This window comes from Prunus mume, linkage group LG2 (assembly GCF_029339155.1).
Source record: "Prunus mume cultivar Tortuosa linkage group LG2, ASM2933915v1, whole genome shotgun sequence".
NCBI lineage: Eukaryota > Viridiplantae > Streptophyta > Magnoliopsida > Rosales > Rosaceae > Prunus > Prunus mume.
Window position 1 is genome coordinate 7509016 of NC_142699.1, and position 11044 is coordinate 7520059.

General features: G+C 37.6%; 2 protein-coding genes and 1 pseudogene across 3 annotated transcripts; 2 read left to right on the forward strand and 1 right to left on the reverse strand.

The window, feature by feature from the left end:
- Positions 1 to 1323: 1323 nt before the first annotated feature.
- On the forward strand, positions 1324 to 3414 carry LOC103319776 (putative receptor-like protein kinase At1g11050 pseudogene; annotated as a pseudogene). The gene has a single exon (XR_016124279.1). The product of XR_016124279.1 is annotated as a putative receptor-like protein kinase At1g11050 pseudogene (transcript).
- A 1199-nt stretch (positions 3415 to 4613) lies between these two features.
- APPR6 (Tetratricopeptide repeat (TPR)-like superfamily protein) lies at positions 4614 to 7045 on the forward strand. The gene is made up of 2 exons (XM_008221365.3): positions 4614 to 4750; positions 5108 to 7045. Exon 2 carries the CDS (start codon positions 5140 to 5142, stop codon positions 6583 to 6585), a length of 1446 nt encoding a protein of 481 aa, XP_008219587.1. The 5' UTR covers positions 4614 to 4750; positions 5108 to 5139; the 3' UTR covers positions 6586 to 7045.
- A 1465-nt stretch (positions 7046 to 8510) lies between these two features.
- Positions 8511 to 11037, reverse strand: LOC103319774 (keratinocyte-associated-like protein). The gene is made up of 5 exons (XM_008221364.3): positions 10898 to 11037; positions 10320 to 10481; positions 10164 to 10215; positions 9396 to 9462; positions 8511 to 8782 (listed from the first exon to the last, which is right to left on the reverse strand). The coding sequence occupies exons 2-5, from the start codon at positions 10473 to 10475 to the stop codon at positions 8692 to 8694; spliced, it is 366 nt and encodes a 121-aa protein (XP_008219586.1). The 5' UTR covers positions 10476 to 10481; positions 10898 to 11037; the 3' UTR covers positions 8511 to 8691.
- Positions 11038 to 11044: the final 7 nt, after the last annotated feature.

The following is an 11044-nucleotide window of genomic DNA, read 5'->3' on the forward strand; positions in this document are numbered from 1 at the left end:
AAACCAAGGGGAAATCAAAGTGACCAGATAAGGTCAAAAGAATTACCTCCACCCTTCTCTGAACTATGGCTCGCCTCAATAGTCGAATTGCTTCAGCTGCATAAGGCTCCTTACCTCTGGGCCATGTGACACCATCAAGTGATGGCATCTAATTTGGTTTTTTATTTTTATTTTTTATACTAAACTTGAAATCCCATTTGGGTCTAGATCATGTTTGGGTTAGGTGTTTGATACTTGGGTCAGTCAGTGATCATTTTGAAATATACATTATTTGGTACTGTTTTTATTAATGTATGTGAGTATGTTGGAATTTTTATGAGATACTACAATTATGATAATAGGTTATAAATTTTTGGCAGAAATAATTGAAAAACAAATATTGTCATATGAATCTTACCAAAACAAAATTTCGTGACATTTCAATTTCAATTTCCACTTAAATTATCAAAGAATTTTTTTTTAAAAAATAAGTCTAATCCGATGTTATCCGGAATAGCACCAAACATAATATAACCTTAGTCAGACTATTTATCCGAAACATCACCAAACGCTTTATAATATTATGGATAAATAGTACTCTCCATAACAAATTAATACTATCCGACAGAAATTAGTCGAGTACAGTCCGACGTACCAAACGAGCCCTTTGTGTTTAATATTTTCGTAATATGATGTATTAGAGCAATTTCAGCGGTACGATCTGGCCCGGGTAAAAGGGTGGCGTTAGGGGACCACCAACTCGAGCAAGTCGAAGGCAAAATGAGTCCAAGCTCGTCTTTGGGGGCAAGCAGCGTCAACAACAAATTTTTGAAAAAAATTCTAAAAAATACCAAAATTTTCAGAATTTTTTAAAATAAATACCTAGCCATATTCTTCACTTCCCACACCAAAACTCTATATAAATTATTCTCCTCGTATTTTATATGAATAATGGTTGCCCTTGGATTGCGACAATTGATGGAAACACAACAAGCCTTTTGCAAAGGCTAACACTATTCACATGAATAGTAACAATCATTGCCTTACCCTTATCCTTTGCCATGATAAATGGATGAAAATGCTGTTATATAAGCTCTCAATTTAACGCAAGATTGAAATCAATTTTTTAACAACATAAAATATCATACTATCTAGTCTCGTGTTACTGTTGTGCATATAAAAAAACACGTGTACTAGCTGCATACGTATATTTTTCACACATATACAAGCAATGTTGTGAGGAGAAGGGTTTGAATACGCGACTCCAATGGTAAGCTCAAACAAAAAACGTGCACTTTGACCATCCGCCAGCCAATGTTGATAGTTCACTGTTCAAACCCCAAAACTCTTTAATTACAGATCCAAATTGTCCCTACACCATTTTAGACGGACAAAAAATCACAGGAAACCCAAGATGAGCAAGACATGCTGCTCCCTTGTCTTCTTAATCTTCTCCATTATTTCCTACATTAACTCAGGCACTTCTTCATGCCCCATGGATCTCAACTATGTAGAAACCTTCCCATGGGACACTTCACTCTGCCTAGACCCCAATGGAAAACACTGCTGTCAAACCCTTCTCAGCCTCTTTGGTATTGGCCTTGCCCAGCACCTCAAAAAAACTTCAATGTTCCAATTACCCAATTCAAATATATCATCTTCTTGTCTCTCAAATTTCCAAACCAGCCTTGCTGCCTTGTCTCTGGATCCTTCTATAGTCCCTTTGTGCTTTGAGAACTCAACCCAGTTTGTGGCTAGCCCTTCTAGCTGTGCTGGGATTGTAACAATCCAGGATTGGACTAAGAAGGTGGGCCCAATGACCCCATTGGACACTTCTTGCAAGGGAGACTTGGAGGGGCTAACAAGATGCAGCTCTTGTCTTGAATCTGGCATGGAGGTGAATTCTCAGTTGACTAATCTTGACTCAAATGCCACCAAATGCTTTTACTTCACTGTGTTATATGCTGCAGGGATTGTTAATGAGTTGGGTCCAAGTGAACCCAAAACAGCTTCTTGCATTCTGGGCTTGCCTCTGTCTGGCTCAGCTGATAAGCAGTCAAATGATCAGCTGAGTAAGAAGACTTTGCTGAAATGGGTTTTTGGGGTCTTGGGGGCTCTGATTGGGATTTTGCTTGCTGTTGGGATTATAGTTCTGTGTAGGAAATGGGATAAGAAAGAGAAACAAATTGCTCTTCATGAAGAATATGTGACCAGTTTTAGAACTAGCTTTCTGCCCAATTCAGGAGCAAAATGGTTTGCTGTATCAGAGCTTGAAAGAGCCACCAATGGATTTTCCCAGAAAAACATGATTGGCCAAGGTGGATATGGGGTTGTGTACAAAGGGACACTTTCTGATGGCACTTTGGTTGCAGTGAAGCATGTTCTTGATTTGGACTCAAAAGGGGATGAAGAGTTTTCGAATGAGGTCGAGATCATAAGCAAAATCAGGCACAGAAATCTTCTTTCCCTCAGAGGCTGCTGTGTCACAAGTGATGATTTGAAAGGCAAAAGAAGGTTCTTGGTTTATGATCTCATGTCAAATGGTAATCTCAGTGACCAATTGTGCAGCAGGCAGGGATTAAACTGGCCTCAGCGCAAGAGTATAATTCTTGATGTTGCCAAAGGGCTTGCTTACTTGCACAATGGGCTCAAGCCTGCCATTTATCATAGAGACATAAAACCCACAAACATACTCTTGGATTCAGAACTGAAAGCAAAAGTTGCAGACTTTGGGTTGGCCAAGCAAAGTTCAGAGGGCCAATCTCACCTCACCACAAGGGTTGCAGGCACACATGGCTATTTGGCACCAGAATATGCTCTCTATGGACAACTAACAGAGAAGAGTGATGTTTACAGCTTTGGCATTGTGATTCTTGAAATCATGAGTGGGAGGAAAGTGCTGGACACATCGAATGATTCGGGTTCAAATCAGTCGTTCGTTTTGATCACAGATTGGGCATGGATGGTTCTGAAGTCAGGGAAGGTGGAGGAAATTTTTGATGAGGCAATAAGAGAGAATGGACCAAAGGGTGTTATGGAGAGGTTTGTGCTTGTTGGGATTCTTTGTGCTCATGTTATGGTGGCATTTAGGCCTACAATTTCTGAGGCCCTCAAGATGTTAGAGGGTGACATTGATATTCCCAAATTACCAGATAGACCAATGCCTCTTGGTAATGAGTCTCATAGATCTTCCTTTGGGTTTTCTAGATTGTTGGCAAGTGAAAGATCAAGACCTAGATTTAGTAGTTCAAGCATGAACACAACATAACATAGATTTGGAACTAATTTGGAAGGCCTAGTTTGGTGTAGTGCAAATAATTCTCAAATCAAACTCCAAAGGTGGTTATGTGTGTGAATTTTCATATTTCTTTTATTTTCTTTCATCATTTTGAGATATTTATTTATTTATTTGCAATTCTTTTTGTGGCAACAAAATCCAAGTTGTTGTTCTTTTTTATTTTTTATTTGTTATTTGTTTTTGGTCAGAATCAAAGTCTAATTCTGTAGGTTGGGTTTTAGTCTGGTCAAAGACTCATCAAAGCCCTTGACTAAAAAAGAGAGACTCAAAGTGGTATGTACTTTGCACACGGATTCTACGGAATAAGGTTGCATGCGTTTTGCTTGTAGATTTTGACTATTGTAAAGTAAAAAAGCACAACAAGATTGCCACATCATTTATAAGTAAAATAGGAAACATTTACAGGAGGTTTTTTATTTTTATTTTTCAATGAGAATTGAATTCAAGACATTTCCAAACTAAGTGGAGAATAATGTTATAGACCACCAGAGGCTTGTAGCTAAAGGTGTTAAGAGTATTTAATTCTGCACCCAAGGTCCTAAATTTGATTTTCCTCTCCTTTAATATTGCTTATATTGAAAAAAAAAAAAAATGGAAGACAAGGTACATGTACTCTCAAGTGCGCGTGAGGAAAGCGAGCTTGATAGAAAAAGTAGGGTTTAAGCCGCTTGATATAGAACCTAATGCGTGTCTCAACTTCTAATTGAGTGCTTGCTTCGTTGGAGGTTTCGCTCCCTCAAAGACATTCACAGAAAGTTAAAAAGTTGGTGTGGCAATACTGAGATCCAAAATTCAGGCAAATATATTTCCTTAAAGTACTCTTTTTAAAATTTGATTTCATTTTAATTGAACAATATTTTTCTTTATGCTATGAGGTTGAGAGTTTGAATTTGGAATCTCTTAAAACACGTGCATGAATTTTTTTATTTTATTTTTAATAATAGTACAAGTAATAGTCTAAATTAGACGGGAGGGTGATTTCTCATACATCCACACACAACTATGATGCTGTGGGAATTTGAATCTGAGAACTCTTATATGCAAATGAAGACCCTTTTCCACTGAGCTAGACCCCGTTGACTGACGAACTCTTTTATTTTTAAAAAGTCAAAGACAAAGCCAAAGGTGGAGAAATTTTATATTTACTTTTTAATTTAATTTTCCACATTTTATGTTTGTTGGGCTGAAGGGCTTGAACTCCTTCACTTCATCTTGGGCCGTGTTTAATTCTTGCAAATTGCAAACGCATGTGTTTTTTTTATCAAACGACATAAATTCATACGTCGTTTTGCAATCCCGGACGTACGCTGCGTTTCATAGCTCGAGAACCCGAGAACAAACACACGCACCTCCCTCTGCAGAGGAGAAAGAGAGTAGACCCAGCTGCTAACTGAAACTGACAGTGCGTCGAGCTCTCCCGCCAATACGACGACGTCTACAGTCCTTAGAAGAAACGCATACAAAACTATCAAAGTGGGTTTGCTTCGCCTCTCTCTCTCTCTCTCTCTTGATTTTCTATTCTTTTGAATAATTTGCTGGAAGATTTTAGCTGAAATTATGTGAGTCTCATCTTCATCTCTGAGAAAACGTAAGAAATGCAAATTGAATTGCAGGAATTTCCGAAAATCTTAACCCCAAGTCCAAACCCAATACTCTATCATTTTTATTTTTGTAATTTTCTTCTCTATATAAATTAAATTCATTGGTCCTATAAAGCTTCATGTTTGTGTGAACAATGCAATTTGGTGACGTAGTTCAAGAGAATTCCAGTTATGTTATTTCAACATTAAATATGCTTGATGTCACTGATTTTAGTTCTCAATGCTTCAGGTGGCTTTGTTCTCAATTGGGTTCCCAAAAATATGATTTTCAAAATACAAAAATGTGGGGAAAGATTGTGTCTTGGATGGAGGATGCTGTCCAGGAAGTACAGTTCAAGTGAACCCATAAGGCAATTTTCTGACCCAACCAAAACAATATGCAAAATCATGATGTCTTGCCCAACACTTGCACTTGATACTGCCCTTGACCAAAGTGGGATCAGAATTTCACCTGAAATGGTAGAGGAAGTTCTCATGAGATTCCAGAATGCTGGTATGGTTGCATACCGATTCTTCGAATGGGCAGGGAAGCAGCGGAATTACACGCATAGCGTGAAGGCTTACCATGCCATGATTGAGTCTTTGGCTAAGATAAGGCAGTACCAGATCATGTGGGAGCTTGTGAACTTAATGAGGGCCAAGAAAATGCAGAACATGGAGACATTTAGCATAATTATGAGGAAGTATGCTAGGGCCCAGAAGGTTGAAGAAGCGCTTTATACATTTAACGTTATGGAAAAGTACGATTGTGCTCCGAATTTAGCAGCGTTCAATGGCCTGCTGAGTGCTTTGTGTAAGTCCAAGAATGTGCGGAAGGCTCAGGAGATTTTTGATAAAATGAAGGATCGGTTTGAGCCAGACTCGAAGACTTATAGTATATTGATTGATGGGTGGGGAAAGGATCCGAATTTGCCTAAGGCAAGGGAGGTCTTTAGAGAAATGACTGATGCTGGTTGTAATCCTGATATAGTGACTTATGGTATCATGGTTGATGTTCTTTGTAAGGCAGGGAGGGTGGATGAAGCGATTGAGATCGTTCGGGGCATGGATGATAGTGGTTGTACACCTACATCTTTTATTTACAGCGTTTTGGTGCATACATATGGGGTGGAGCACAGGATTGAAGATGCTGTTGACGCATTCTTGGAGATGGAAAGGAACGGAATCAAGGCTGATGTGGTGGTGTATAATGCCTTGATTGGTGCCTTTTGTAAGGCTAACAAGTTCAAGAACGTGTATAGGGTCTTAAATGATATGGATTCCAAAGGTGTTAAACCCAATTCAAGAACCTGCAATATCATTCTGAATAGCTTGATTGATCGTGGAGAGACTGACGATGCATTTAGTGTCTTTCGTAAAATGATCAAACTATGTGAGCCCGATGCAGATACGTATACGATGATGATAAAGATGTTTTGTGAGAAAGATGAGCTAGAGATGGCTCTCAAAGTCTGGAAGTACATGAAGCAGAGGCGGTTTGTGCCGAGCATGCACACATATTCCGTCCTTATAAATGGACTGTGTGAGCAGGGCAATACTTCAAAGGCTTGTGTCTTTTTGGAAGAGATGATAGAGAAGGGGATTCGGCCAGCAGGTGTGACATTTGGGAGATTAAGACAGTTGCTGATAAAAGAAGGAAGAGAAGATGTACTCAAATTTCTAAATGAAAAAATCAATCTCCTGGTCAAGGAGCCTTTATTTGATTGAGGTTTCAAGACTGGCAACTGAGAAAACTTGTAGTGTTTGATATTCTCAATCAACACTGACGAGTTCTGGAGTTGTATTTGGCATTGGAGAAACAAGTTGTCTCTAATAGCCTATTTGTGACTGCCTTGCAAGTTTACAGAAAGAAATCAAGAGGAACAGCAAGTGGTTCCGTCACCCGCAGCATCAAAAGGAACAGCAAGTGTTCCAACTGTATCTGTTACGCCACAACTGAAGCAAAAGCAAAGGGTATAACAATTACCTGGCCTTGTACAAAAAGTAAGCACAAAGATATCTTCAAACTCTATCTGGGGCAAATTTGAAGCATTTTAGAGGAAGTGGGATATTTTCTGAGGCATAAGCATTATGCGTGAGTCCCAATGGTGTACGTGTTCTGACAATCTGCTACGGTCTGTCAGATCATCCGTGTACGGATTGAAGAACGTTAATGAACCTTTTTCAACATGCTAGTGGTTGTATTATATTTTAGGTTGTGTTAGGTTTTCGGATGGTTGTCTCATCTCTATCAAGACCGATCTTTGTGAAACGGGTTTAAACTAGGAAGTTAAGGGCCCGTCTGGTAACGTTTTCAGAGAATGTTTTCTGAGAATATTTTGAGAATGAAAACAAGAAAACAAATTTGCATTTTTAGGAAATGAAAATGCGTCAGTAGATAATTAGAAAACTTGTTTAGAAAACAAAAACAATGAAAACGTGTCTGGTAGTACAATTGTTTTTCATGTGTATTTTTACTAATTTCAGTTCTACTTTTTTTAAAATTCTGATATTTTTAGAGGCTAAAATTATTATAAACAATGAAAATATGTCTGTAGTAGTACAAATTGAGAATAATATTATGTGAATTATTTTTCAAGGGTATTTTTGCTAATTTCTGTTTTGAAAAAATATTTTTAAAAATGTATAATTTAACAAATGAAAAATTCTATTGTTTTTTAAAAGATAAAACTATCTTTTTTCTCCTTTCTTTTTTAATTTTTATTTTCTCCTTTTTCTCCTTTTCTTTCTTTCTTTCTTCCTCTATTCTTCCTCTTTTCTTCCCAGACCCGTTCCTTTTTGTTTCCTTCTTCCTCTTCTCTACTTTCTCTCTTCTTCTTCCTTCCTTCTTTTTCACTCACTCCTCCTTCCTTCCATTACATGAATCCCATCAACCCATCTCTCCGGTTCCACTAATTAATGGTTGTGGTGGTTAGATTGGGTGGTGATGGTGGTTGAGCTGGGTATGTGGTGGCTGGTTTCTCTCATCTCTCCCTCTGCAACTCTCTCTCTCTCTCTCTCTTTTTCCCTTTCCCTTCTTTTCCCTCTTTCTGATTCTTTCTCTTCTTTTTCTTCCCCTTTTTTTTCTTTTCTTCTTCCTCTCTGTCTTTTTTTCTTAGTTGCAGATTTGTGTGATTATGAGTTTTTTTTTTCTAGAAATTTTGGGGTTGATTATGGTTGGAAGGAGGAGATTTGATTGTTTTGGATATAATTTGATTGGATTGTTTGCTCAAGTGACGGAGGAGAGTTGGCTTTGATTCGGAGAGATTGAAAACAAAAACGCCGAAAACGAAAACGACTTTCTGGCGTTTTCAACATTTACTCATACTTTCGTTTTCATTCTCAGAAAACAATTTCAGCTTGTTTCTCAAAACAACCCACCGAACACGTTTTCACGTGAAAACAGAAAACAAAAACAGAAAATGGCCCTTGAAAATGATACCGAACGGGCCCTAATCTTTATGCCACCATGTTGATCAGGAAGAAGTCACCTAAGCAATTGCTAATTAGAGTTAAACCATTTTGGTGGTAAACTTTTGCAGCACCTAAAGGACCTAATGTTGAATCCACGATCAACTGTAAATAAGAAAAAAAATCTGCAGTAAAGACGCTCATATGCATCCCCTGTCGACGCTTATATCTCAAGGCTTAAATAAGCGGGTAAAACTAGCAACACATCAAATAACATCTTTCGGAGTCTGTATAATTGACAAAGAACTGATACACGTAAAAATGATACTTTTTTTGTTTTAGTTCTATCTCTAAATTATAATTAGAAGGAAAGGAAACAACAAAATTTCAGAACAGCAGATCATCAAATCCTACACTGTAGATTCAGTGCCTTTTCGATTTAGATTCACTTTTGGCAAGCATTATCCCTGAAAGCTTGTTGACCTCATACAGTAATCCGGCTGAAAACAAGAAACTGCATACAAAAATGAGATCATTAACAATGTTGTCAGCATATACATCTCCAAGAGTCTCAAAGAGTTCATCAGTCAATCATATGAACGGAGGCATATCTTTCAAAAATTCCAAATTTAAATCTCTTATTATCACAAAAAATGGAGACAGAGCAGAAATAATAATCCCCCCTCTTCTTCCTAATTTCTCTTTTTGAAACCACACTCAAACTCAAGTATACAACATATATTTTTTTTCAGTTTAATTCAATATAGTTTATTGCATGCACTTGACCATAAACCTTTCTGTTCAATTTGTACACCAAAAACTTAATACCAGGTACTACTTGAGCATAATATATTATTCAAAAGCTTTTGAATGCAAATACCTGTGTTGAAGTTTGATTTTAGAATGTCAGATACTTTTTTAATCAATTACTGATGATTGTGACTTTTTTTTTTCTAGGGCACTTTTTTCTCCAATGAAAAACATAATAAAATTATGCTTTGCCTTGCGTAGGCCCACTGAAAATGTCTGGCTCCCTATCTATAAGAGGACTGCACCCAAACATGTTCTCAAGAACATGCTTATGTAAGAATATTTAAAATGTATAGTTGATCATGAAACTAGCTTACCATGTTGTGATACAAACTCGATGGACAGTGCCAGCAGCAATAAGAGCAACTGCTTCTGCTATAATAACTGCAAATGTAAAATAGCTAATATTGGTCACCACAAAAAAATGGTTTTTAGACACCTTTAATAGGAAGCATCTTGAATCTTGCAATAAAACTTTTATCCAGCTTGACGTTTCATCCATCTTCTTTTCTCTTCCCAACTAGGAAAACCCGAACATGAGAAAACTGATATAGCAGGCTACTATAATATAAGAGTTGCAAAGCCTCTTGTAATCACTTTCCTTTATATTTTGGCCAAAAAGTATTTTGTAATATGAAGCATCCTTTTGTTTTAAATCTTTTTATCTTGTTCATTTTCCGTCAAACTTCAAAGAAATATGTACAAAAGAGAGGGTTGGTGGTCACAGTGGAAACAACCTAGAGATGTCATTGAGTAAGCAGTTAGCATATCACTGGCGACACCTAGGTCATGCATGAAGTTCTATATGTTCCTAGAGAGTGCGCTGGTGACAGTACCATATCACTGGTGGCTCACTCATACGAACAAAGACAGTGTACTTCAATAGCTTAGATAAGAAAAGAGAGTACATAAACTAGGACAAGCATGTTGTCAAATCCAACAAAATGAAAGCATGAAACTTCCTTTAGCAATGACATTCTACAAAATGTGCTCAATTGTACGATATATAGGGGGTGGCATTTTAAGAATTCCAACTCACAATGACTCTCCCAGTAACAAACAAATTCAAACCAACACACACTCACCGGCACCCCAGCCAGTCCTTACGCCACTTGTTTCTTGGAGATTGCCAATGAACTGCAACAACCGAAACCAATGGCAAGGATATAAGCTTGCGATGCAGGATAATAAACAATATAATTTTTTCAGAAAAAAATAATAATAAAGAGCTTTGAACTTACTGTGAACAGCACAAGGAATAGGAGAGAACTAATGAAACCCCCAAGAATGGTAAACAACTCTGTTGATGCTAACTTCCCTCTGTACATCTGTTGAAGTGATAGAATGACAGTGAACAGAAGAAAGGAATACAACATGGAACTACCCGGCCCCGCCATGAACTCCTAGTTGACCACAAGAAACAAAGTCAACAACAACAACAAGGTCAGAAATGCTCAGAAATGCTCAGTTGCAGAGAAATAAAAATAAAAATAAAAATAAAAAGCACCAATTAAATCAAAAGAAAAGGGAAAATGGACTTGCACCCGTTCATCAATTTGTTATCTTCCACAGTACAATTTTGACAAAATGGGACTTAAACCGCACCGGATCTCAAATTCACCATCAAATTTACATAAAAATAGAGACCTTTTCATGCCCAAAACAATAAATTGAGTACAGATTTCTAATGTACGTCAGAATTTTTCGTGTAATCAACCAAAATGAAAATCAGCTGATCAATACCCTAAACAAATGCAACTGTAAAAGCAGGTTCATTTCAGCGCGAGCACATTTCTCAGCAACCAAACAGAAAACGTACCTCAGAATAGCAGTGTAGCTACCGATGAGCTATTACTTACAGTCTTAGATCTCCCTTCCGTCACAACTCGATCAGCGAGTCGCGTTTCAGTGAGCCCAGGAGTTATATAATTGAGAAGGGCAATTTCGATAATACGGAAAACTAGAG